This window comes from Corvus moneduloides, chromosome Z (genome assembly GCF_009650955.1).
Source record: "Corvus moneduloides isolate bCorMon1 chromosome Z, bCorMon1.pri, whole genome shotgun sequence".
Classification (NCBI taxonomy): Eukaryota; Metazoa; Chordata; class Aves; order Passeriformes; family Corvidae; genus Corvus; species Corvus moneduloides.
In genome coordinates this window covers 65,024,224-65,050,535 of record NC_045511.1, presented here as the reverse complement: position 1 = coordinate 65,050,535, position 26,312 = coordinate 65,024,224, and the positions used below count along the sequence as shown (strand labels likewise).

Sequence of the window (26,312 nt, the reverse complement as noted above, 5' to 3'; positions counted from 1 at the left end):
ATACTCTGTAGATTTGCACTGGAAATTGAAGTTTATTCTGTGAATTTTTGATCCTGCTTGACTTCATAGTTCTGACAGAGATTTGTACCTGTGCTGTAGATCTATGAGGATTCCATTGTTCTTCAGTCTGTGTTCAAAAGTGCACGACAGAAGATAGCCAAAGAAGAAGAAAGCGAGGATGAAAGCAATGATGATGAAGAAGAAGATGAAGAAGAAGAGTCAGAATCAGAATGTGAGTCCCCTGCTAGATACTGAAAATAAAGTGTATCTGGGGATAGAAGAGGAGGTTTTTCTGTTTCTGCATGGAAACTTGTTAAAAGGTTCTGTTTTCCATTGGTGGAAATAGTTTCTTACTAAGTTTGCTTGGGTGTTAAAGTTGTTTTAGTCTTTCAGCTGGATGTTCTGGCTTACTTCTGCTTAAACTATTTTTAATCCAGAAGCAAATCACAGAGGTGCTTTGGGAGTGACCATAATTGTTTATCAGCCTTTCAGGGCCTGTTCATGTTGTTTGTAAATGGAAGCGCCTGGAAAGGCTAGAGACAGTCTTTATCCACAGGTGGTCAACTTTTGCATGATGTGACATGCAAAGTTCGTCGTATGGTTAAGAACTAGATGATGTTGAAAATACTGTTCAGTGTGACAAGGACTAAGTGGAACTCTGTTTCAGAACACTCATTAAGTCCCTGCAGACTTGGAAACATGATGAAGTGGAAAAGGAGGTATTTCTTCATTGCACTTTGTGCCATCCAGTTCATCTACCCAAACTCCAGCTACCCTTTTTCTCTGGTTACAGATGCTGTAGTACGTGGCCCTGAGCTACCCTTCCAAGCGTGTCATACATGTGTGCTATGCACGCAACTTTGGCAGGTCATTTGGAAATGAGTGGATATTCTGGAATCAGAGTAACATGTTCTTTAGAAACGTGTCAACTCAAAATTCGCCAGTAACCTCTACATAGCATTTCTGTGCTTCAAAATACAAAAAAAATAAAGTCTCTTTATACAAAGAGGGTAAGGAAGAAAATATTTTTAAATGTGTATCTTCTCACAGGACCATGTACCAGCTGTAGACACCAGGCATTCTGAGAATGAAAAGAAGATGCACATGATCAGCTTAAAGTTAGTCTTCATAGTTTAATATGTATTATTGTTAAAACTATGAAAAAGTAGAGAAATAAAAGCAAATACCTCTTGTTTTGTTGTTCCACAGTCCATATAAAGTCAGAGGGGGATGTCTTTTCAGGCTGCTACCGGAGATGAATTTCTGTGAACGGAGACGGCATTGATAAGTGAATGTTACATTAATGTACGTTGTTAAACTTTTTGCAGCAAAATCAGTGAAAGTCAAAATCAAGTTAAATAAGAAGGATGAAAAAAGTCGGGAGAAAGGAAAAGGCAAGAAGAGGCAAAGCAGAGCAAAAGCCAAGCCTGTCGTGAGTGATGATGATAGTGATGAGGATCAAGATGAAAATGTAAGTTTTGTTCAGTGAGACTGTGGAAGTGGTTGCAGTGATTGCGTCTCTGCCTTGTCCTGCTTGCTGTCAGAATTCTCAACTATTCATGCTTAAGCCCATGTTTAACATGTCGTGATCATCCTGAGAGAATTGGGTGGGGGTGTTAACTGTATCTGAGTGTGCTTGGGAGATTTGGTTCCAGTGCTGGAAGACAAGAAGTCTAAGAAGTTTGGATCTTATTCTTCGAGCTGTTTGTACATTCATCGAACCTTTAAGTCTCATGGTCTGTTTGCTTTTGTCCACAGATGAAAAATTACAGCTTGATTATTTTTTACCTTTTTTTGGTGGGTGCTTCTACTATTGCAACAAATGAAAATAGATGTCTTCCCAGTTGTTTTTAAATGTCTGGATAGAAAGAAAGAGCTGGTGTTTCCTGACTCTCTGTCTTCCCTCTCTAAAGAAGTCTACAGCAATTAGATGAAATGTCATGAAAGAGAAATACTAGATAACACAGTACCTTTCTTCAGGCTATCTTGATTTATCAGTTTAATTGTCATATTTCTTCCTTGTACTTCCTTTTATTTTTCCTTCTTTAACAAATTCCACAGAATAGCTGGAAAGAATTTCTGACTTGTCTTGTGTCTCTTACCTCTAGGACCAGTCGGAAGCAAGCGGAAGTGATGATGAGTGATCCATAGGGTTTATTTTCTTGGCAGAACTGACCCCTTCCCCTTCTCTTCTCTTTTCTCCTATTTTACACCCAGTGAATTCTTTTTGTCAAATAGACATTGGGTTGTTTCTGTATTCTCATTCTCTATAAATTAGCTTTAGGTTAGTGCCAGACAAACATATGATATCATGGTGTAAAAAAGGAAAAAAAATGTAACATATTGTGACCAAATGGGCCTCAAAAAGCAACAACAAAGAAACCTTTTGAGGGAAAATGTGGGTTGATAGTATATTTCTATGGGCTGGTTTTGACTTTGTAATGGTTTGATTGTGCCTGGTTTTATCATTTGATAAGGTTTTTTCAGTGGCATCAGAAAGACAACAAAAAAAAGTCTTTTGTAGCATTGGTAACCAGGATAAGTCATTAAAAGCCACTGGTTATTTTATTTTTCATCAGGCAGTTTTCAAATTTTTTATTTGTCCTGTACTGATTTTTTACACTGTGGTACATATATGCAACTTTGTTTAATAGCTTACAAATGTTCAGTAGTTAGCTTTCATACACCTTGCCCCATATACGTTTTTCCACTTTACGCTTGATGATCTTCAGAAAAAGGCTTTTTGAATTGTATCAAATTTATGTCTACTGTGACCTTTGCTTAACTTTTTTTTCCTCTATTAAAAAGTTGGTTTTAAAAATGCTATTGAATATTGCAATCTATATAGTGTAACGTATGGCTTCTTTCATCAGACTGATCTTCTATGTTACCAATGTGGATTATCACCTTTTCCCTAAAGTGTACTTAATCTTTGCTTTCTTTGCACAATGTCTTTGGTTGCAAGTCATAAGCCTGAGGCAAATAAAATTCCAGTAATTTTGAAGAACGTGGTGTTGGTGTTTTCCTAATAAAGAAATAATTTAGTTCAATAAATGCGGCCTTGTGTTACAAGTTCCACAAAAATATTTTTATAGTAGCAATGAGAGGGCAGGAGTGTCTCCTGTAGAGAAGTCCACTGTGGTACTTCCACGGGTAGGAATTACCTAATTCTGTTCTGATGAAACTAAGCATTCCATTCAGTGGGAACAGAACTTTAGAACTGTGCCGTCATATGAGTGTTTAAACACCAAGGGCCGTGTTTGCGCAGGGGATAACTTTGTTAATTACATTGAAATGAAAATGTAAGATTCAAATATCATAGAAGTATCTTCTGAGACGGAGAGAAGATGCACAACACATGTTAAAGTAAGAAGAATAAAACTGAAGTAGTAGACTGATACTTGGAAGTAAATGCATAATTCATTATTAATTACAATTCAAGTGATAAAGCAATAAAATAAACTTTTTTTTTCAAGAAATGTATGTCCATGTGCCATAGTGGGTATGAATACAGTTAGTTATGCAGGCAGTCAGCCCACCCATAAGTCAGTTTATTTAAAGTCTTACCTTGAGGTATCATGGTGGTGATGCAATAAGATGTGATAGTGTAAACATTTGAAATACATATCTGCAGTTAATGCTGCTACTCTGCAAAATCAAAAGATTTGAACATATGTTGTGTAAAAATGTACAAGCCTAGAAGCCTCTTTGTAAACAAAACATTTCTTTGTTATATGAACTTCTGAGAGTGTGTCTGCAATAAATCTTTTCGTGCTGCCTTCCAGTGTGCTAACTGCTTCAGATTTTTGTAGCTCATTTGAAAAGTGATCGGTAAATTTGACTGGTGCTCATTTGTTTATATTAGCCCTGCACTAAGAGAAGTCAGCTTTGCTTAGCTTCAGCAATTTCAAACATCTTATTCCTAGTGTGTGCCCCATCTGAATGGAAGAGCAACTATTTCACGGAGAGGTAACATTGATCTCAGAGGCTCACATTGGTGAGGCCACTGTCTGAAGCAGCTTTGCAGAGCACAAAGTCCTGGTGGACACCAAGTTGAACATGAGCCAACAATGCGTTCTTTTGGCAAAGAAGGTATCCTGGACTGCATTAGGAGGAGTGTTGCCAGCAGGTCCAGAGAGGTGATCCTTGCCCTCACCTGAGCACTGGTGAGATGTATCTGGAGTGCTTTGTCCAGTAGTAGACTCCTGCTGAAGAAAAGACATGGACATACTGGAGAAAGTCCAGCAAAGGGCCACTGACACCATTAAAGGGCTGGAGCTTGTGACATACACAGGGAATCTGAAAAAGCTGGCACTGTTCAGCATGAAGAAGAGTGGGCTCAAAGGCAGTTCACATTGGTGTGAATTAGTATTGGGAAAGGGAGGCCACAAAGAAGGCAAAGCCAGGATCTTTTCAGGACAGGACCAAAGGCAATGGGCACACACTGAAACACAGGCAGTCCCTGTGAATATCATGAAACTTTTGTTATGAAGGTGACTGAACCCTGGAACAAATTGCCCAGAGAGCTTGAGAAGTCTCCGTTGGAGATACTTAAAAGCCACCTGGACATGGTCCTACTTGAGCAGAGGGACTGGACCAGGTGATTTCCAGAGCTGCCTGCCAATGGTCTTTCTGTGATTCTGTGATGGAGGATAGTTCAGTTTTCAGTGACAGTTTCACAAGACCATAGAGAAATGTTATTTTTTCACTGCAAAATGAACCAAGTCTATCAACCTGTTAACATGTGACAAAAAGCGTATGGCAGTAGGCTCCAGTCACTGCTGGCCTAGACTGGATTTAAACTGCCCACTTGGATATAAAAGGCACAGTATCACATTACCCATCCCCAGAGTCCCTGATGACTTTGCAGTGACCCAGTTTGATTTGTTTTTCAAGAACTCATTATTTGCAGATGAGCATTTAGCTGGAGAATAAAAATTAACTAAGAAGCTGCAACATTTCTGTTGAAGTTGAAAGTAGCTTTGGGTTTGGTCAATAACTAAGTCTTATGATGATGCCAGTTTGCATGAAGAAATACGATTGAATTCTTAGCTGCAGTTTCTTTTATCAGGTTTAAGTAATTTCAAAATATTTTCAGTTTCCTCTCTAAGTTTCAGAAAACCCCAAAAGATCTGCAATTATTTTTTAACATTAAAATACAGTAGAATTAGCGTGTAAGCCCTGCATATGCCTCCACTGCAGTTGGTTCTGTTATTTTGCTTGGGATTTGAGTTTATTTCTACCAGAGTAGAATTTTAATTGTTACCTTACTGTTTCTTTGTATGAATTTACTGTATTTTTCAAGATTAGTTGTTTTGCTGGCAATCTTAGCACATTACTATATGAAAAAAAAGGTACTGGGAAAATTGTTGTCATACGTAACTTTCCAGATTGTTTACCAAAAAAAAAAGAAAATCTTTACTTAAGGTACATACAAATCTGTGTTTAAGATGAAACCATTTTCTCTTTTACAGAATTCCCTGCCCAGGACTAAGTGACAAACACTTGAATTACTTTTTGGACTGTACCCAGAAAAAAAGCACAATGCTACATACAGTCCATATTGAGGAAATTGAGCTCATTTCCTGCCTTAATTTCAGAAATAGTGTAGTAAAAATGGAAACGGTGTAGCTTGGGCTCTGAGGGACACAAGCAAAGTGAAGTAAATAGCAAGAGGTTTTCTTGATACATCCGTTTCTCCTGGGAAGTAGGCAGCAGTGTTAAGTGGGCCAGATGAAAAACTTTTAACAGCTTTTATACATTTCAGATGCTATTAATAATATTTCTTTTCCCCTCACATCTTCTGAAAGAAACAAAGAAAATACAGAATCTTTTACTTGTTAATATAAATGGCTTCCTCCTTAAATGTGTCTGGTCCTCAGTGCAAAGTATTTTTCACTCCCTCAGCTCATGAATGAAGCTGGTGACTCAGTGATTGTGGAGGCAGAAAGACACAGCAAATGTTGCCACAGCCTCTGTGCACACTGAGACAGAGGTACAGTTGATGCAGTGGTAAGCCTCAAAGTTGTGTGCAGTTATTGAGCTGTTGGTACATGCTCAGTCCTGCCAAATACCTGAACATTAATAGCTCTGTTAATAATGCCCAACCTACTGTCACTTTTTCATGAATGCTTGGATGATCAGGTTTACCAAAAACACAGTCTAGCCTAGAAAATGGGACACAGGATATTAAAAGCAAAATTTATTTTTTATAAAGAGATTTTTAGGCTGGTCCCTTGCTTTCCCCTCTATTCATCCCCTGAAAAGCTTCTGAAATGTTTTAAAGTTTCTGCAGATTTCGAATAGGGACTTCAACTGTAAGCTGAAACATAGGTTCACAAAAGGGGCTAGCAGAAGTAGTTTATGTGGTTGTATTGACCTTAAGGAAGAAGGGGAAGTAGGTTTGGGGTAGGCAAAGAGGTGAGTGATAACACAATTTTTACTCCTTTGCAGTTGAAAGTATATCATTTGAGGAGTCAAGTCACCCCTAATTTTTCTGTGCTGAACAAGGTATAGAAGGTAGGTGAGAAAAAAGCAATAAGCAAAGGGTGTAAAACAAGTCACCAGTCAGCATTTTCCTAATTCTGTTTTGATGAAACTGAACATTCCATTCAGTGGGAACAGAACTTCAGGACTGTGTGGTCATATGAGTGTCTAAACGCCAAGGACCACATTTGCGCAGAGGGTAACTTTATTAATTACATTGAAATTAAAATGCCATGATGGATTATCCAGTGGCAGCCTGCTTTTTCTCTGTGAGGTAAGTCAGAAAGTATATTTTATCCAAATATTACTTAAACATGATGTAAAACAAAAGTTAACTGGAAGTTGGTGCATCACTCTTACTTCCCCTTAACGACCAAGAGCTCAAGTGAGAGCAAGTTGGTGCAGACACACCAGTATTTCTTTCTCATGCAGAAGTAACTTCTGCTTTCTAGATGTTGGTCGTTGTCTCTCCGTTAGCTTGATGAGGATTGTCAGTGTGGCAGTATTTACCGTATTTTTAGCTCTGTGTTCACTCAGAGATGAGTGTGCTGAAGAACAAGTTGAAGTCTGTGCCTTGATCAGACACATGTATTTCCCTGTCTTTATTATAAGGAGCTTGTATTTCAATCTGTATGGTATTTTTCCTTCCTTGTTATTTTTGTGACCACAGCAGACACAGTAAGAACAAAATTCTTACACAATTAGGTGGTGACAGCTTCTGTTTTCTTCCCCTGTATGCCAAGTTGCTGTCAAGGAGGCTGAATCACAACAAGTAACTGCAACATGAAGTTACACATTTTCAGAGGAACCAGAAAACTTGTATTGGAGATTTATACACGAGACAAGGACCATTTTCATGACAATTTCCAATTTAGGTAGCTGCTTGCTGGGTTTGTTCTTGGTATTCAGTGTCATGTTTTCATGCACAATCCATTGTTGTGGTGACATCTGCTGATGTTTCATTATATTTATCATTTTTGGTGACATCAAGGGTTTAAGCTATGTATTGCATCATCTGCCACCTGCAAATACGAACTTTACGTTGGCTATTCTCACACCGAGAGATGGAGATAAAATTCAAGAGAGTACCCTAATACTTAATTAGTAAAATTAATTCATTGCAAATGAAAAAGATCTACTTACATGCTAAATGTAATTTTCTTTCTCTGAAACAGACATGGTTTCTGGTAGAGGTGAATGTGTATCCACTTGTGTTATTTATATTATGGCCTGTGCTCCATTTTACAGTACTAGTATCTGTTATATGCGTTCTCCCCTTGGGCTTCCAGCATAGCTTCTCTTCTGTCCATCATCTTCCACTGGAATAAATTTTATGTACTTGGATGCCTTACAGACTTAGAGAAGTTGGTGAATAATTGTGCAGCATTATTTCCTATCTCCTTTGTCATTCTAACATGAAATGAGAAAGAGAAGAAGGAGGAAAAAGCTATTGCCCAGCAATTCACTTAGAGCTTCTCTTTTTCTTGTTTCTATTAATGCTGTTTTCTGCTGGCATAACCCTAGGGACATGTCAGTGCTCCTGCACTTTAAGAAGTTTTTTTGAGCCATTCTTACGGTCAAGGAAGAAAGCAGTGAAGCTGAGCGTGTCTGACATTCTGCAGATGCGCAAAAGACGGTAAGTGTTCCATGTCAGTGCACCTAAGTACTTAGAAAAACTAAATAGGTATTTAAAATTTCACAATTTCAGCTGCATAAGGGGCAATCTTATCAAAACAAGAACATTCTACTTCTGCTTTAGAAAACCTTACTAGACAATTTCCACTGCTGCATCACTTCACTGAATGCTGTTTCTTCATGCCATCTTCTGTCCTACTGTTTCTGCGTGATAGTAAAGATTTAAGTCATGGTCATCGCAACTCGTTACGGGAAAGTCATTCATCCTGGAGCCTGGCCAGTGTGATGCCCATCTTCTAAAAGGGTCAAAGAAAGATTGGGGGGGCTACAGGCCTGTCAGCCTGACCTCAGTGCTGTGGAGGGTTATGGAGCAGATTGTCTTGCGTGCCATCACACAGCATGTACAGGACAACCAGGGAATCAGGCTCCATCAGCAGAGATTTGTGAAAGGCAGGTTCTGCTTGACCAACCTTCTATGACAGGGTGACACACCTAGTGGATAAGGGAAACTCTGTGCATGTCATCTACCTGAACTTCAAAGCCTTTGATAGTGACTCCCACTGCATTCTCCAGGAAAAGCTGTCAGCCCATGGCTTGGCACAGGTGTACTCTGTGCTGGTAAAAACCTGTCTGTATGGCCAGGCCCAGAGAGTGGTGGTGGATGGAGTTACATCCAGCTGGTGGCCGGTCACCAGCAGTGTTCCCCAGGGCTCAGTACTGGGGCCAGTTCTGTTTAATGTCTTTATGGATGACCTGGATGAGGGCATTGAGTGCACCATCAGTCAGTTTGCAGATAACACCAAGATGGGCAGGACTGTTGACCTGCTGGAGGGCAGGAAGGGTCTGCAGAAGGATCTGGACAGGCTGGATCATGGGACCAGTGGTGTGAGGTTCCACAAGGCCAGGTGCCAGGTCCTGCCCTTGGGTCACTGTGGCTGTTGTCGAAGTGGACATAAAAGCCACACTGGTCGTAATCCATACTTGAGAAAGGTAAAAAGATTTTGTATTTTCTCTACTGCTATTCTTATACCTCTTCAAAATGGCTGTGGCCTAATTTAAGATTGGCTGCTTAGCGAACAATGGCAAGGCTGTCTAACAAACAATGACCACTCGGGCAGTAAACAGTCAGCTATACAAGCAAAAGTATAGTTGCTACATATTATCCACAAGTTCTTCCTTGTACATTCTCAATGTCCCATAACAAGAAAATCCTCCCCTCGTGTCCAGAACATCGTCTCTCATTAATATCTTCCTGGCCTTGTCTGTGGGTTATACTAAAGTGATTCTGTCATTCTGACTACCTCTGGGGCTGATTCTCTCTGCCTTTCTATCTGTGCCAAGTTCAAAGTTTACACCTGAGAGACATTGTAGAAAGATAAACACAAAACTTTAGTGCACTTTTTTTTAACTGTAGTGATACAGAGAGTACAGAAAATACCCTTCTGTGAAGGCTGCATTCACCACAGGTGAATTTCAGGAAGGTCACAGATTTATTATCTCTTTGCTCACAGAAGGGCTGGAATGTATGGAGCTCACAGTTGTCAATGCCACAGTAGTGGGCTTTTTGGGTAAAGATTAAGGGGCAAACAATGCAGATGTCATCATGGGAGTCTGCTGTAGACCACCCAGCCAGGGTGGTGATACTGATGAACTAATATTTGAGGAACTAAGAGACACCTCTGAATCAACTGCCCTTGTCCTTATGGGGGATTTCAACTATGTGGGAACACCACAGAGCTGGCACAAACGGGTCAAAAAAATTCATAGAACACCTGGATGACCACTTTGTGATACAGGTACTAAGAGAGCTGGCTAGGAAAGACGTTGTCCTTGATTTGTTGCTTGCCGACAGAGAGGGTTTTGTGAGCAAAGTAGAGGTTGGTGGCCATCTTCACCACAGCGACCGCAAAGCAATCAACCTCTGTTGACAGGAGGAAAGTGCCAGCAAAACCCCAACTCTGGACATGAGGAGAGCAGACTTCAGGCTGCTCAGGGAATTACTGAGTAAGGTACCCTGGGAAAATGCTTTTGCAGGTGCTGGGATCCGTCAGTGCTGGTCACATTTTAAGCACCATCTTCTAAGGGAACAGGAGGAGGCAATTCCCAAATGTCAGAATTTGAGCAGGTGAGGCAGAAGATGGCTTGGCTGAGCAGGAATCTTCTTTGGGAGGTAGAGGCAAAAAGGAAGGTGTAGGCTCAGCAGAAGCAAGGTCAGGTGATGTGAGAGGAATACAGAGATGCTGCTCACCACTGCAGCGAGAAAATCTGTCAGGCTGAAGATCAGCTGGAGTTGAAGCCAGCCACAATAGACGGGGACAACAAAAAGAGCAGATTTGAAATGCATTGATAGCAAAAGACAGTGGAGAAATAATATTGTCCTGTTACAGGATGAGGATGGTCACCTCACAAACAGGGACATGGACAAGGCAGAGACATTTAATGCTTTCTTTGCCTCTGTCCTCAAAGCCAGTGATGGATTAAGGGGGTCCCAGTGCCCTGGGCTGGAGGACCATGGCTGTGAGAATGATCAACTCCTGGCTGATCCTGACCTTGTATGGGATCTGCTGCTCCCACTGGATCCCTGTAAATCTATAGGGTCCAATGGAATTCATCTGAGAATATTCAGAGAGCCAGCTGATGTCATCATGAGATCTCTCTCAAAGATTTTCAAATGGACTTGGGAAGCTGGAAAGGTCCCAATTGACTGCAAGCTGGCTGACATCCCAGTTTTCCAGAAGAGCAAGAAGGATGAGCCTGGACACTACAGGCCTGGCAGTCTCACTTCAGTGACTGGCAAAATTATGGAGAAGATTATTCTGGGAAGTCTTGAAAAACACCTGAAGGACAACGCAGTCATCGGTCACAGCCAACACAGGTTCTTGACAGAAAAGTCCTGCCTGTCAAAATTAACTTACTTTTTTGACAGGCTAACCCATCTACTTGGATCAGGGAAGCCAGTTGATGTAATCCTTTTGGATTTCAGTAAAGGTTTCAATACTGTCTCTCACAGGATCCTTCTGGACAAAATGTCCAGCACACAGCTGGATAAACACATCATGTGATGGGTGAGCAACTGGCTGATGGGCTGAGCACAAAGGGTTACAGTGAATGGGGTGGCATCAGGCTGGTGACCTGTCACTGGTGGGATTCCTCAGGGCTCCTCCTTAGGGCCAGTCCTCTTCAACATCTTCATTAATGACTTGGAGGCAGGACTGGAAGGGATATTATCTAGGTTTGCAGATGATATAAAAATGGGAGGAGCTGTTGACTCCCTTGAAGGCAGGGTGGCCCTACAGGTAGACCTCAATGAATTAGAGGGCTGGGAAATTGCCAGCCATATGAAGTTCAGCAAGGGAGAATGGTGGGTTCTGCATCTGGGATGGGGCAGCCCTGGATGTGTGTACAGACTGGGGAATGAGATTCTGGAGAGCAGTGCTGTGGAAAGGGACCTCATGCCCCTCGTCTGTGGCAAGTTGAACCTGATTCAGCAGTGCCCTGGCAGCCAGGAGGGCCACCTGTGTTCTGGGGGGCATCAGGCACAGCATCGCCAGCCAGGCAAGGGAGGGGATTGTCCCACTCTGCTCTGCTCTGGGGCAGCCTCACCTCCAGTGCTGGGGCAGTTTTGGCTGCCACAGGATAAGAGAGATATAAAGCTATTGGAGAGTGTCCAAAGGAGGGCCACGAGGATGGTGAAGGGTCTGGAGGGGAAGCCGTAGGAGGAGCAGCTGAGGGCACTTGGTCTGTTCAGCCTGGAGCAGCCTGAGGACAGACCTCACTGCAGTTACAGCTTCCTTGTGAGGGAAAGAGCAGGGGCAGGCACTGATCTATTCTCTATGGTGACAGTGACAGGACCTGAGGGAATGGCCTGAAGCTTTGTAAGGGGAGGTTTAGTTTGGATGTCAGAAAAAGGTTCTTCCCCCAGAAGGTGGTTGGGCACTGGAAGAGGCTCCCCATGGCAGTGGTCACAGCACCACCCTGAGGGAGTTCAAGAAGCATTGAAAAAATTCTCTCAGGCACATGGTGTGACACTTGGGTCAAGAGTTGGACTTCATGATCCTTTTGGGTCTAACTGAGAATATTCTGTGATTCTGGATACAGTCCCTGGAGTAGAAACTAACTCAAAGCAGCTCTTCTAGGTGAACATGCTTCCCTGAATGAGGCACAGGGATTAATAAAGGGGGCACCCTTTGGGTAAGCCCAGCTGTGGGAGTGGGCAGCCCCTTTCAGAACCTGGTTGAGCACATCCATCTTATCCCCCCCTAGGGCATCCCTGCTGAGATCATCAAGTAGCCTTACTGTCTGTTCTGCTTGTGTCACCATTCCTCTGATGACAGTCCTGCCTGTTTCCTCCAGACTAGTTTTTTAATAGCCTAATGTCTGTCTGATAAAGAGATTTCTGGCTCTTGGGAGCAGTCGTTACCTCACTGGTAACAGTCAGTCACAACTGGCTTCCTCACTGCTTTCCAAGAGTTCCAGGAGAAGTCTGTGTCGTGCTTTCCCTTTCCATTGCTTGCTGCTATAGATCCTTTAATGTAACTATGTGATCGATCAGAGTTACATCAGGTGAGTCACAGACACTAATCCTACAAAATAGCAAAGGCATCATCTGCACTGTGTAATGGTGTCTCTCATCTCTAGCCACCTCACCTTTCAGAAGTCCATCAAGTGTTCAGCTTGGGGTCGTTCAGCCTTTGGAGTCACTGAGCGAAAAGCAATCTCTAGTTCTTTTAAACTAAATGAGCTTGCACAGTAAAATATTTTTAACTTGTCCCAGAATTGTCTCTGTCCAGACAGAGGATTAATAAATACTGTGCCAGACAGTGATAGCTTCATGAAAAGATAACTTTAACCTCAGAAAAATACCTACCATACAGAATTCACAGTTATATTTTCAAAAATAAGGTAGTATTCATATGAGATAACTTTGCACTTTACTGCTCAAAAAGAGAGCAGTCCTCTGAGAACTTGCCAAGAGAGTGTCTCCAGCACATCGTGCGTCCTAACCTCCTGTCATCCCTCTCAACCATCAGCCCCCACCTCAGTCTTATGGTATACTTTGGTATAAAGCACTGGGATCCATCACATGAGAGGCCTGTTTGAGTCTAACAAGGTCTGACAATATGTCATGTGAGGTGACTGCAGCATTCAGTCTTGAAAAATGCTGCAAAGATAAACATGAAATTTCAGTACCCTTTTTTTAAACCTTAGCATTACAGAGAGGTACAGAAATAGTCTTCTGTGAAAAGTGTGAACATTTCCAGGAAGGTCACACATACATTATCTTTTGCATGTTCATTGTGGGGGGGGCTATTTTTCCTTCTAGTTTTGCCTGAAAATACACTCTGTCTCACATAAAATGTACCAGTTGCCTTCTGACAGCTTGAACACTCAGTAATCAGTGCCAAGGTTTGCACCGGCCTCAGCTGTATCACAAAATCAGGGAGTTGGAAGGGGCCCACAAGGATCATCAGTCCAACTCCAAAGTGAATGGCCTGTACAGGGCTCGAACCTGTGACCTTGGCATTAGCAGCACTGTGCTCAATCAACTGGCAGCAATCCATCAACTGTGTCCTAAATCATCCCTCTTTAAAGAGGACTGAATTTTGCCTTTGAGATGTTAGATAGCAAGGACAAATTGACTTTCCTAAGGGCAAATCTGGGGAGACTTCTAAAGGAAAATGAAACTCAGTAAGTGAGCAATGAGTTACAAGTTTCAAAAGCACCTATTTTCACAACCGAGAAAGTAATTTTTGAGATCGCTACTGAAGCATCTCTTGCTCTGTGACACATAAATTAATTTCAGCCTGATGACAGGCCTTACAGGCACACTTTTAGATGGCTATGGGGAGCCATGTTAGTCTGTGAAGTCTCTGAAAGCCACCTCTGGCCACATGGTCTTTCCATTCTGTCAAGGAGCTTCTTCATTACTGCAGACAGCAGAGGGAAATTTGCTTTCTCAAGCAACTGATCTCAACCAGGAAAAGCAGCCTTTGCCAGGGGAACTTCAGCTTGGGAGACAGGCAGGCAGAATTAATACTAAATTAAAATCCCTGGTCCTATTTACGTAAGTATTAATGCTTGCACAGATTATTGCAGATTGCAGACAGAATGTTTGTTGTGGGAGGGGCACAGCTGAATTTTCATCTTTTGCTTGTAAATGATTGGGTACCCACGAAAATATTTCCAAATCTGAATGGGAGAAACCACTGTTACAGGCTGTGGAAATATACCGCTCTTTAGCACCTTCAGTCATGGATCTTTTTAGATGTCTAGTGCATCTCAATTACTGTCAGGTTTGCACTGAGGTACAGAAATTCAATAGGAATTTGAGTTATGCTGTCAATAACTAACATAAACAGCAAGCAGATGACAAATAATAGTAATTCTTGCCTGAATAAGTCCAGGCTTAACTTCTATTTCCTCCAGTTTGAACTGAAGCTACCATTAAGCTACCAGTTTGTAGATCTTACTATTCTTTGAACCTTGTAGTAACCTGTTTTGATTTTTATTGAACAGTGCTCTTGCCAGCTCAGATGCTTCAGCAGTGTTTCACTGGATCTCAAGACTCTTGTCCAAAGTACCTCAAGGTTTGAAAATTAATATTTCAAAATACAGGAGAAATGGGAAAAATAATAGTCAATTTAAAAAACCACTAGGAAAACCACTCTCTTAGAATACTTATGGAAAGGTATTAAAAATCTATGTTGCTACAATTGGAAATTGGAATATTTACATGCATGTATAAACGCTGTTAGAGGATCATCCTGCTCCACCCTGGATACCAGATTTACATCCTTTCCTTCCCTCTGTTTATATTTTTTGCTAAATACCATGCAATTTAATTTCCTTTCTCAGGTTCCTATGAACTTCTACAGAGTTAATTTTGACTGATTCCTCTCATTGACCTCTTTTCCTCCCAGAGCATCAGAAGGCAGTTATAGCATGATGCTGGTTCGGTGTGTCAGGCTTTCCTAAGTGGCCAGAAATCCTTGGCTGCTACAACTCCAGATATTCTGACACAACCCTGAATTAAAAAAAAAAACAAAAAAAACCAAAAAAAAAAACCAAAAAACAAACAAACAAACAAAAAAACCCAAAACCCAAAAAACAAACAAAAACCCAAAACCAACCAAAAGAAATTAGGGCAGCAGAACTGCCAGAAATATTTGTACAGTGAACATCAGCACATGCAAGCTATGACATGGGAGGAATCACTGGATGCTAGAAAAGATACTTAACTTTTGCTTTAGAAGAACTTAATTGAAAGTTTTAAAAAGCAGTTTAGAAGCCTTCTTGCTCAGTTGTTAGCTTCTATGTTTTGCTTATGTTTCACTGCTTTCCATGGAATAGGCTAGAATGGAATTGAATAGAATAGAATATTTCAGCTGTAGGGGACCTAAAACACTCATCTTGGCCAACTGGATTAGCACTTCAGGGCTGATCAAAAGTTAAAGCATATTGTTAAGGACATCATCCAAATGCTCTTTAAACAATAGCAGGGTCAATGCATCAACCACACCCTCTAGGAAGCCCATTCCAGGGTATCCTTCTGGTAAAAAAATGCATCTCTTCTCTTAGCTTTAAAAGACCAAGGAAGAGGAGACCTCCCAAGAATCCTTGGTATATCTCAAGCCTGATGGGAATGTCTGAATTATATCAAAATGCAAACATTACCAAAGAGTATTGATTTAAGCAACAAACAAACAATACCTTTAGGCGTGTAAGTACTTAGCTTTTTTTTTTTTAATGGGGTTTTAATGGGAGAAATATGCTTTGCAATAGTATTTTTTTAGGCAATCCATCAGCTTCTTGGTTTTATGACAGATGTGATCCTGAGTCTAAGCACATACGTAGCAATGGAGTACATTTATGCCATTTCAGGGCATTGGAAACACAGCCCAGATTTTGGTATGTTACAACAACATTGAGAAAACATTTACAAACTTAAAAGGAGGTTGTATAAAGCAAGGACAACTGCACAAGGATGGTATTTGATTAACAGCCATGAACTTCAGGCTCTTTGGGTTTTTTTCTTCTTGTAAATTAATGCAACTGGAACGTATTACAGGCAGACATTAAGTCATAATTTGAAGTCTCTGAGACAATTGGTGTTCCTAGAGCAAAGGGATAGACCTTGAAAGAAGGGAAAATTAAGATCAGGTGAAAGGGCAGGGAAGCTGAGAGCTGCAGGTGACAGCAGTGCAGGCTCATGACAGAACTTGGTCATGGGCTGGGGACACGGCCAAGGTCATACTCAGACACTTGCCCACGGCTGTGGAACGATCAGTGGGTCCCATGGCCAAGCAGGGTTCACTGGTGGCACAGCTCAGGCAAAGACAAAAAACAAGCAACCAGCTTAAAAGCAGCTTCCAGGGCAGGAGGGAGTGACCTCTCTTGCTGAGCCTTCAACAGCTCAGGGTCTGGTTTACCAAACCTTCAGGTTTTCGGTTTTTTTCAGTTTTGGTTTTGTTTTTCGTTTGAAAATAAAAACAAAGTAATTGTTCATATTCTTCCACTTTGTCCAGAAGACCTGATAAGATGCCAGCAGGGGTTCTCTGTGTAAAGAACAAACCATGAGCAACCCCTGATGGATGCCCTCTTTCCCCACACTGCTCTGGCACAGGGTGGGGCGGTCTGAGGGTGCACACAGTTCTTGAATTCCCGGCTGCTGTGAGACGATGAGGGGAGCACTGGTTTCCCAGAGCTCAGAGGGAACCCCACCTGCAGTCAAATGTTCAAATTATTGATTTGAGCACCAGGAAGCAGAAGGGAGAAATCAACTCCCAAGGTTGCCTTTTCTGTTTACACCCTCCATGCTTTGGCACTAGCAAAATATTTTGCTGATAGAGAACCTTTCATAATGTCTACACTTGAACCCTCTCACACACAGTGCCACCCTGGACTTCTTAGGATGTTTATAATTAGAAACCTAATGTGAAGCGAGACAACAAAGTTTAATAAACTAATCTGTACCACTCAACTTGGGGGCAAGAATTCTGGTACCACTGAATTTCTGAAGAGCTCTATCCTGCAAAATCAAGCACAGACCAGTCAATGTGAATAATTTATACAGATGAACCAGTGAAGTGAGACATCATCTTGCATTCTCTGAACAACCCCCCACTATCAACAACCCACTATTTTGAAGAGTGATACCACACAATTAGCAGGTCCTTAACAGCCAACCAAGAATGGCCTTTTTAAAACAAACCCTCCTCTGGAAAGCAGCTGTGTGCATCAACAGGCTGATTACTTCAATCCAGAATTTTACATCTCTGTGGGCAGATGGACTGCATAGATGAAAATTGCTGTTCAACAGGTAGGAAGAGAGCTGAGTTTTCTTTAAACATAAGTTTTTAGAGCCTGCTTCCTTATTTTCATGCCTATAGTGTCTGTTTCCAGGGAAATTAATCTTTAGTAGTGAGCAAAAGCCAAAAGTATCAACATCCTAATCAGCAGGGAAGTGCAGAAGTCCCCAAGGTGAATGTATGGATAGAAATAGAATTTAGGGGCTCTTAATTGCAAATTTTTCAGATTGTGTTAGTCCTGGGCTCTTCCTGGTTACTTTCTCTCTTCCCTCTGTTTCCTGTCCTTGAGTCTGGAAGGAAAAGGTTTTCTCATTATGGTCGTCTTTTTCTGCTGGCAAGGCAGCAACAGCTGTCATAATGCAAAACCAGCCTGTGAAATATACTTAATTCTTAACTCAGTAACTTCAGATGACCATGACTTCTCATTGATGTGGACTTCTTCCTTTTAACTTGTAGCACACAGAATGCAAACCTTGACTTTCTTTTCAAGAAACTCACAGCCGCTTCACTGTATCAACTCAAAGCCACCTTACTGTATCAACACAAGAGTTTAAAAAACCATTTCTTTCCTTACTTGCATGTAAAACCAAGTTGAAATATTCCTTCTATGACAGAATTCCAGCTGGTGGTTGACCAAGGAATAGCACAGCAAAGCTGACTGTTGTAACCTACAGAGTTTTTGAATCTCGTAATGATACAGAAACCTGGAATCTCAGACGAGAAAAGGAAAGAACATTTTTCTGCTTCTTCTATTTTTTCTGCTCACTTTCTCTACAGACTGTAAGAAGATAAAATCCCTGCCCAGAACCAGCAGCCTGCACGTCGATGTGGGTCACCACCAGCCCTGGAGCCTCACCCCATGTGACTTGGTACAGTCTGTTGAATCCTGTGATGGGATCCCGCTGTGTTCAGCAGGATCTTCATTCTCCATGAGTCTTAATTAGCTGGCATAATAAAGTTAGCTGACATTCAGATCTTGGAAGAGCTTGCTCAGGCTGAAAGAAGTTCCTTCCTGTCCAACTGACCTGGAGTTTGGAAAGAAGTAGATCAGCTGTTTTCTTTTCTGGCTACAGCAAGTCACTGAAATAAAGTGCTTTGTTTGTGGCAGTGTTTTCATCCCTTAGTGACAACTAAAGCCTTTCCAGGAGGTCTTTAAGTTTTCTCCTGTATGAAGTTGGCTTTCTCAAATATTTATGCTTAGAGCTCTATATATAAACTAATTAGGAAAATAAATTAAGTCCATAAAAATTTGCTCTATTAGGAGCCACAATAGTCCTGAATTTTCAGTATGTGTTTCTGCCCAAGTTTGGTCAGAGGTCTTTGGTCGGCTGAAATGTTTAATCAGGCATTATATGTAGGTGTCTTTGTCTCTCTCTCTCCTTTTGTTCCCCTTATGCTTTCTTGCAGCCTACCATTTCTCCTACTCTGCCCTCTTCTCACAGTTTCCCATGAAGTGGCTTTGGGAATTAACTCATTTAGTTTGGCATCTTTGGTCAGCATGGCAGCCTGGGGCCAAGCAGGCTTAGTGCTAAGTCTGTGGAGCATACGCTGACGATCACCACCAGACTGTGCCTCATTGAAAGGCACCGTTGTGTACAGGCCCCTTGTTGGTCCTGCAAGGGGGAATTATACCTCAGACAGCCTTGCTTTTGCCATGTCCCCATGTTTAGGCTTTTTCATTCTTAGCACAGGTCTTAAAATTTTCTTTCCTTTCTGTATAGAGGAGCTGGCAGTACCTGGAAGAGTGGTTTTTTAGCAATTAAAGAATTAAATGGCAGGAATATCCAGTCCATACTTCCTTCCTGGCACTTCACCCAGCTTTTCTGTAGCCATTCAATTCAGTTTAATAAAGAATTGCATTCCCACTAGAATTGCATATGATGGTTCAGTAACTTACAGCATCCTGTTGAGCTTCTGGTTTCTGTGTCCAATAAGGCTTTTTCTAAGGAAGCTGCAGCTCTTTTCTGATGATTAAGGGATGCAAGCTAGAGGAACTGTTAAAGGAATTTCATCCTTAAGTAATATTTTTGGTCAGTGGAAAAAAAGTGAAACTAAGATTTGGCCCCTGTGTCAGTGTCCAACTGATCAGATGTCATGCTCTGTATGCAGAGGTGGCTCTGTCCTGGAGTCCATGCCATATGCCATATAGATTCCTTAATTTTTCTAACTGTTCTGTACCTAAAGTACCTCTGTAATCTATTTTTTGTGTGAAATCTATTGTTCTTTCTAGTTTGCAGTCAACCAGATTTAATAAAAATGCTGAGTTTCTTGTGGAATGTGATCTCAGGAGAACCCTACACTGTCTCCATGGCAAAGTTAAGCCAAATAAATCCTGGAGTTGTTTGCAGCACAGATGACAAAGAGATTCAGAAGTGTAGCTGTTGTGAGCATTACAAGACTGGCATGAAAAGATGGAGAGATTTCTAGACTTTTCTTAGAGATTTCTAAGGAAAATGAATGACTGAATGTCATTCTGCAGCCAATGAAGAGCTTGGGTAGTGATAAATGCAACAGAGGGACCCAACAGGGAGCAGTGGTTCGTGTAGAAGTACACAAGACAGTCCAAGAGCCTTTTCAAGAACAACATAACTCTAACTACAATAGCAGTTCAGAGTGTGACATGAGCCTGTGTCTGTGAAGTAACAGACTGTTCTCTCCAAAAGGAAGTGTTTTATCTACTGTGCTTTTGCAGCAATAAACTCAATTTTCAAGACATTTCCAATGCAAGAATAAACAGCACTTATCCAACAAGACATGGAGCAGAGGTGCTTGGCTGGCCCTGATACTTACAAACCAGGAGGAATTGGTCAGGGATCTGAAGGTCAGAGACAAGCCTGGTTGCAGGAACTATGAGATGGTGGAGATTATGACCCTTAGATGATGTAATAAGGCAAACAGCAAGACCACCTTGGACTTCTTGGGAGCAAAATTTGTCCAGCGATCTGGCTGGAAGAATTCCATGGGTTATGGCCCTGGAGAGAGGAGGAGTCCAGGACAGCTAGTGGATGTTTAAGGGTAATCTCCTCCGAGCTCAAAAAAGGTCCATGCCAACAAGCAGAAACCAAGCCAAGAGTGCAGAGGATGAACAAGGAGCTCCCAGCTAGACACAGACACAAAAAGGAAGTGTGCTGGAGGTGGAAGCAGGTACAGGTGTCAGGAGAACTGCAGAGATGCTGTCTGGTTGTAGAAATTTTCAGGAAAGCCAACGCTCATCGGGAAGTAAATATGGCAACACATGTGCACACCAACATGGAAGGTTTCCGCAAGGACAACAGCAGGAAAAGGAAGACCAGAGAAAATGTGGCCCCACTGCTCAAGTGGGCAGGGAGCCCTGTGACAAAGGCCACAGAAGTATTCAATGTCTTCTTCACCTCTCTCTTTACTGGTATAGCTTGCTCTCAGTAATCTCAGGGACCAGTGGGAAAGTCCAGGGCAAAGCACATTTACTCCCAGTGGAGGATGATCAGGCTAGGGTATATATATAAATAAACTGTACCTACAGGCATCCATGGCCCTGATGCAATGGACCCACAAGTGCTGGGGGTGCTGGCCTAGGTCATTACAGGCTGCTTGCAATCAAAAGGGTGTGGAGGAGAGAGTTGGGAGGACTGGGAGGAAGCAAGGGTCTCTCCTGTCTCCAGGAAGGGGAATGGGAATCTGAGGAACTAGAGCTTGAGGAGTCTCACCTGAATCCCTGGGAAGGTGGTGGAGCAGCTAATCCTGGAAACCACTTCAGGGACAAGAAGGCATCTGCAAGTAGTTGGCATGGACTTACAAAGGGAAAAACCTGCCTGACCAACCTAATGGCCTTCCACAACAAGGTGACTGGCTTGCTGTATGTACCATAGGAAAGAAAGACTGGGAAATAGTTACTCAGAACAAAGGCCAGAGAAAAACTAGGTTCCTGCTGTATGTAATAGATTCAAGAAATGTTTACTTAGCATAAATTTGGATGCCTGCTGGATAATTTTTATATTAGTGCTGACAGCTGCTTGCTGTAGCAGATGAAAGTACAGTGCTGCTGCCCTCTTTGTGTTTCTTTCTTACTCTGGTACTGAGTCTCCATTAGCATTTTTGGAGGAGTAAATACGTTGATTGGGAAAAGATGACTTTCTTTTAAATATTTGACATGGGTGTGTTATCAAGACGTCAAGAGGAAAATGCAAAGATAAAGGAGAGGCTGTTTGTCACTGTCTGCATCTTCAGACAACCACCACTACAAAAAAATCTGCTTTATTTTTAGGAAGAACCATAACAGAGCTGATTGCCACCAAGTGACATCTCTTTTATGAGTGGACTGTGTTCAGCAACTAAGGTGAATTCTGCTGTAAGAGTTGAGGAAATGTTCCTCACTTTTGACCACCTCACTTTCTGCTTTGGTCACTGTCCCTGCCAAACAAAGGAAGGCAAAAATATGAGTAAAAACAAATATACTACCACAAATATCCAGAGCGGGACCTGTCCTGCTTCTAACAGAAACTAGTATTAGATACATTAGAAGAACATGCAAGAAAGGCTGTCACTAACAACTGAGCGCAAAAGAGAAGCCTTTTATAATTCTTAGCATTCTCATGGCAATGGCACAATGATTTTTTTTTTAATAGTAATTAGTTTTTTGACAGCCTTCTGTAGCAGGATGCCATGCTGCCAATATCTGTTATCCAGTCCTTCCTTAATCCTCCAATATTACTGGTTTCACTTTTAATTTGTGACAATAGGTTCCATATGGGTTTATCTGCATGCCTGATACTAATATGAAATGCTTTTCCTTTCTGTTTGTTCCTGTTCTACTATTATAGAGGCCAAATAAAGAAGGCTTTCCCCAGAATTATCACTCATATTTTACCTTTCTGTGGATCCCTCTTTTTCATCATGGGTGAAATCCTGCCTGGAGAGAACTACTACAGTGACTTCTGTGAGCAGTAGTATCTTTTTCCCTTGATTCTTGAGCTACTGACTTTCTCATTTGAAAGAAACTTTGCTTAAGACCCCAGTGCTCTGTCATTCCTTTTGTTCTTGTGTTAGTGTTATATCTGTCTTGATCTACAGTGAGCAAAATCAAATGTTTTTTATAGACTGTTCCATCATTATGGGCATCTGTATTATTTGCTTGGAATAGAAAAAGATGTGTGCCTGAGTGGGAGATGAAAAAAGACTATTAGGTGAGATATATTAGGAAGTATCTAAAAAGACTAGTACTGCCAAGTTAAACTTTTGATTTTCAGTGGATTTCTGTGTATTAAATTTATATGCACCCAATTATATAGAGGAACACTTTCTGTAATTTCTTTCAAAAGTTTGATCTGTGTAAAAGCTGAACAAGATCAGGTGTTTCTGACAAATTTCAGTGGATACAGGACGTCAGTACAGACACCCAAGTAATATTGGCATTTCTGGCTTCGTGATGGGCAACACCAAAGGCATGAATGCTTCTCTAGAGCTGCAGGTGCCTCACACTTTGGGAAGTTATACCCCAACTGCTCCAGGACAGATCATGGGAAACAGGAATCAGCAAACCAGTAGCCTTTACCTGGAATTGATGTGTTAAAAGATGTTTTCAAGAATTGTTTGGAGTTTTTTGCATGATGTTGCCTTTGTGTAGAAACATGTTCCTTGTAGGTACCAAACTCCCAGATGACTGGCACTTAATTTCTCTTACCTGTGTTTTCATGATGAAGTACACCTGCCACAGGAAAAAGACAGTAACTTGAAATGTTTAGTCTTTGTAGGGGGTTTCAGTCCAATTAACAAAGTAGGCTAATTCTGACGAATGCATTTATCTTTGTGACACATCCAGGCAATCTAAGTAGGACAAGGAAACTGATATACTGTTGATCCTAAAGTGATACTTTAGGCATTACGAGCTTACCTACTACTGTCTATGCAAAGAGTAACTATGTCCTTGCCCTTAGCTGACACCAATAAAACTCTGTTTGTGCTGTGACTAGCTTGAGGTCTTCAAAACAGACACAAAATTCATAGGAAGACCTAGGAAAATTTTTCTGCAATTTTTCCATGCAGCTCCTTCTTGCCTCTTAAATGGTGCAGTGATAGAGAAGATATTTGGCAGACAGAGAACCACAGCCATGAAAGAAGTGAAGTTCAGTAAACATCTGAGAGCACGACCGTGTCACACAGTTTGGAGAACAACCATTTTCTATGAGGTAGGCTTTTTTAATGAGGATACACTGTGTTCCTCAGGCTAGAAATGAAAAAAAAACAAACCAGGAGGAAGTATCTCTGTGTGTGCTACTTGAGAAGCTCCTGTCCTGTATGACGTGTGTGGTGCTCTCTTTGCTCTCATAATGACAATCCAACAAGGAGGGGTCAGGGGCACAGTGTTCTAGGATTAGAAGTTTATGTGTTGTAGCAGGGACATTGGTGGGAAGCTGTCATTTTAAGTGTATGAAAGATACAGAGAGCAGTAAAAGAGCACACACTCAGGCAGTACAGGTTATGCAGTATTTCAGTAAGAACTGGGTTAATTTCTGGCTGTAATATTGTCATTCAAGTTGTGGGGTAAAAGTCTGAATAAACCAAAATGAAAGTGATTGCCCAACATGTATCTTTATTTACATCTTTGTCCCCTAGACTACTTCCTTTCTTGGGAATTTATCTCATACACTGCATTTATGTCATGGTCATCTTAGACATAGATTCCTGTTGGAATCTTTTGTTTTGTGGATCAGATACAAACCAGTAATAGGTTTAGGTTTGGTAGTTGTTTGTTGATTTTTTTGACTTAATTTAAATTGTCACTCCAAAGGGATTTCATCCTATACAGTGTAATACAGCAGTGTTTTTGTTACCTGCTTTTATTAAATGCTAAGCTCAAAATGCTCTGCTATGTCACTTGCAGTGAGGTCTTGCTTGATGCACTCGCTACAGTTCTGCCCAGCTGCTTTTTATGAAGTCTTGCAATTTGTCTATAATGAAAGCATTGCCTTCAGGAAAAAAAAAAAAATCAATTCTTGACCAGGAGAGAGCAAGAAATAAAGAACCCACCATTGTTAATAGTTGATTCTGGAATTTAACCTTTGCACTAATTGCAGCAGTGTTACTTTTATCTTCATAACACAAGCAAAAAGGAATCCCATGTCAGTGAGTTTATAAATTCCATTTTGAATGAAACTTCAAGCAGCACCATTCCAGAGTAAATGTGTATGATCTGAAATCATTAGACTGGATTAACTTTTGGAGTACAGTTCTGCTGAACCCTGCTGAGCAATACTGGTAATGTAATAGCCTCACAGACACACACTGCCTCATCTCTTGTCAGAACAAGCTATACCCCAGACTTGAATTCACACTAACCCAGCTGAAGTTTGGCACAGCTGTGCAACACTCCTTAGGTGTTTCCTAGTCAATCAGACTCATTTACTTTGTTTCTGCAGCATAACCCCATTGATTAAAACCCCAGTTCATGGGATAAACATCTAGTGATTTTGCCTTTAGAAAAATTGATTTGCTGATGCATCTCCACAGGTTGAAATCTTTCCCTTCTGATGCATGGAGGTGAGAAGGGAAAGAAAGTGTAATAGTACTACCACCCCTCAGAAAAATTATTAACTTGTATTAAGACAATTGTGAAGAAATAAAGTTCACCAAAACACAGCACTCTCATAAGCCTCATGTCTTGTGCATTGCAAGTAATTATACCTTTCCTTTGGCACTAATCTAGCAACACAGAATTATTATTCTGTGCTAACAGCCAGTTGTATTAACATTCTCCCCAGTTATGTCCACAGACATTCATAACAACATGCTGAGTACAGAAAAGATTTGCAAATGTTCTGACTTAATTTCATCTGTTTAATATTGGACTTGCTTTTCAAATTCAGACAGGTAGACCAGTCTGGCTCTTATTAAGCTTAATGTACTTTGAACATTGATGTCAAAGGAAGCAGCACTGGACTCCTGTTGAACATGAAATTTAAAACAAAAGTGGTGATGAAGACCTGCCAGTCTGCAGTATGTGTATGAATAGAAGGTAGGTTGCATAAGATACTTGCCACTAAGAAGAGGCATATCAACTTTCTGGTTTGATTTCACACCCAACTTTTATAGCACTGTTTGATAATACATGAAAAATTCCTGGACCATATCTTCTGCTTATGTAATAGGTGTAAAACCTGTGACTTCCTAAGAACTGGTCTAACATGTTGTTCTCTAGGTGAGGACAGGGCTGTGAGGCATGCTGCACTACAGACAAATATGCACTTTGTCCTTACAAGTAACTAGCTGTATGCCTTTTTAAGATACAGCATTAATTTTGTTGAAAGCAATACCTCTTACAGAGTCACAGAATGGCTGAGGCTGGAAGGAACCTCTAGAGGTGTTCTGCTCCAGCCCCTGCTCAAGCAGGGCTACCTCAAGCTGGGTGCCCCAGATTGTGTTCAAATGCTTTGCTACCTTTAGGTGTTTATACACACTGACAAGATGTAGGTGTGTGTGCTTCTCTGAACAGCTTCCTGTGGGGATGATATAGGAGCCTTTTGTTGTTTTGTATTTCCCAGCAACACAGTTATAATACTGATAGTACTGTTACAGACTGAATAAATAAATTAGAAAAAAAAAACCTAACTGCTGTGGATTTGAACTTTGAACATTGCACACGCAGATGTTTTGGTATTGCAATGTAAGTAAAAAGATTTACAGGATGACTGTCGCAGACAAATTCTGAAGTGCTACCATCTTTTTTGAAGAATTGACTCTCAATTTTGATTCTCTTACTGTAAGCTCAAAATAATCAAGATGATCCATTCCTTGATTTTCTCTTAACGATTCTGTTTATGAAGCAAAGCACTCATATAAGAGCCAAGACTTGATTTATGTGCTAATTGCTATTAGGACAAAGAGATATGCATTATTTGAGGGTTCTGA

At 41.2% G+C, this 26,312-nt stretch overlaps 1 protein-coding gene and 1 long non-coding RNA gene across 7 annotated transcripts in view; one reads left to right on the top strand and one right to left on the bottom strand.

Moving 5' to 3' along the window:
- Positions 1-3,007, top strand: part of SMARCA2 (SWI/SNF related, matrix associated, actin dependent regulator of chromatin, subfamily a, member 2) — a 121,697-nt gene extending 118,690 nt beyond the window's left edge. For all 6 annotated transcript variants that reach the window (XM_032096663.1, XM_032096659.1, XM_032096661.1 and 3 more), the window contains 3 exons: positions 100-232; positions 1,329-1,471; positions 2,109-3,007. In XM_032096663.1, the coding sequence (XP_031952554.1) occupies positions 100-232; positions 1,329-1,471; positions 2,109-2,144 (312 nt within the window). In that variant the 3' untranslated portion in view covers positions 2,145-3,007. The remainder of the gene's footprint in view (positions 1-99; positions 233-1,328; positions 1,472-2,108) is intronic.
- Positions 341-1,273, bottom strand: LOC116438086. Its single transcript, XR_004237589.1, has 2 exons — positions 1,188-1,273; positions 341-1,081 (listed from the first exon to the last, which is right to left on the bottom strand). It is a non-coding gene; the product is annotated as an uncharacterized LOC116438086 (long non-coding RNA).
- Positions 3,008-26,312: the final 23,305 nt, after the last annotated feature.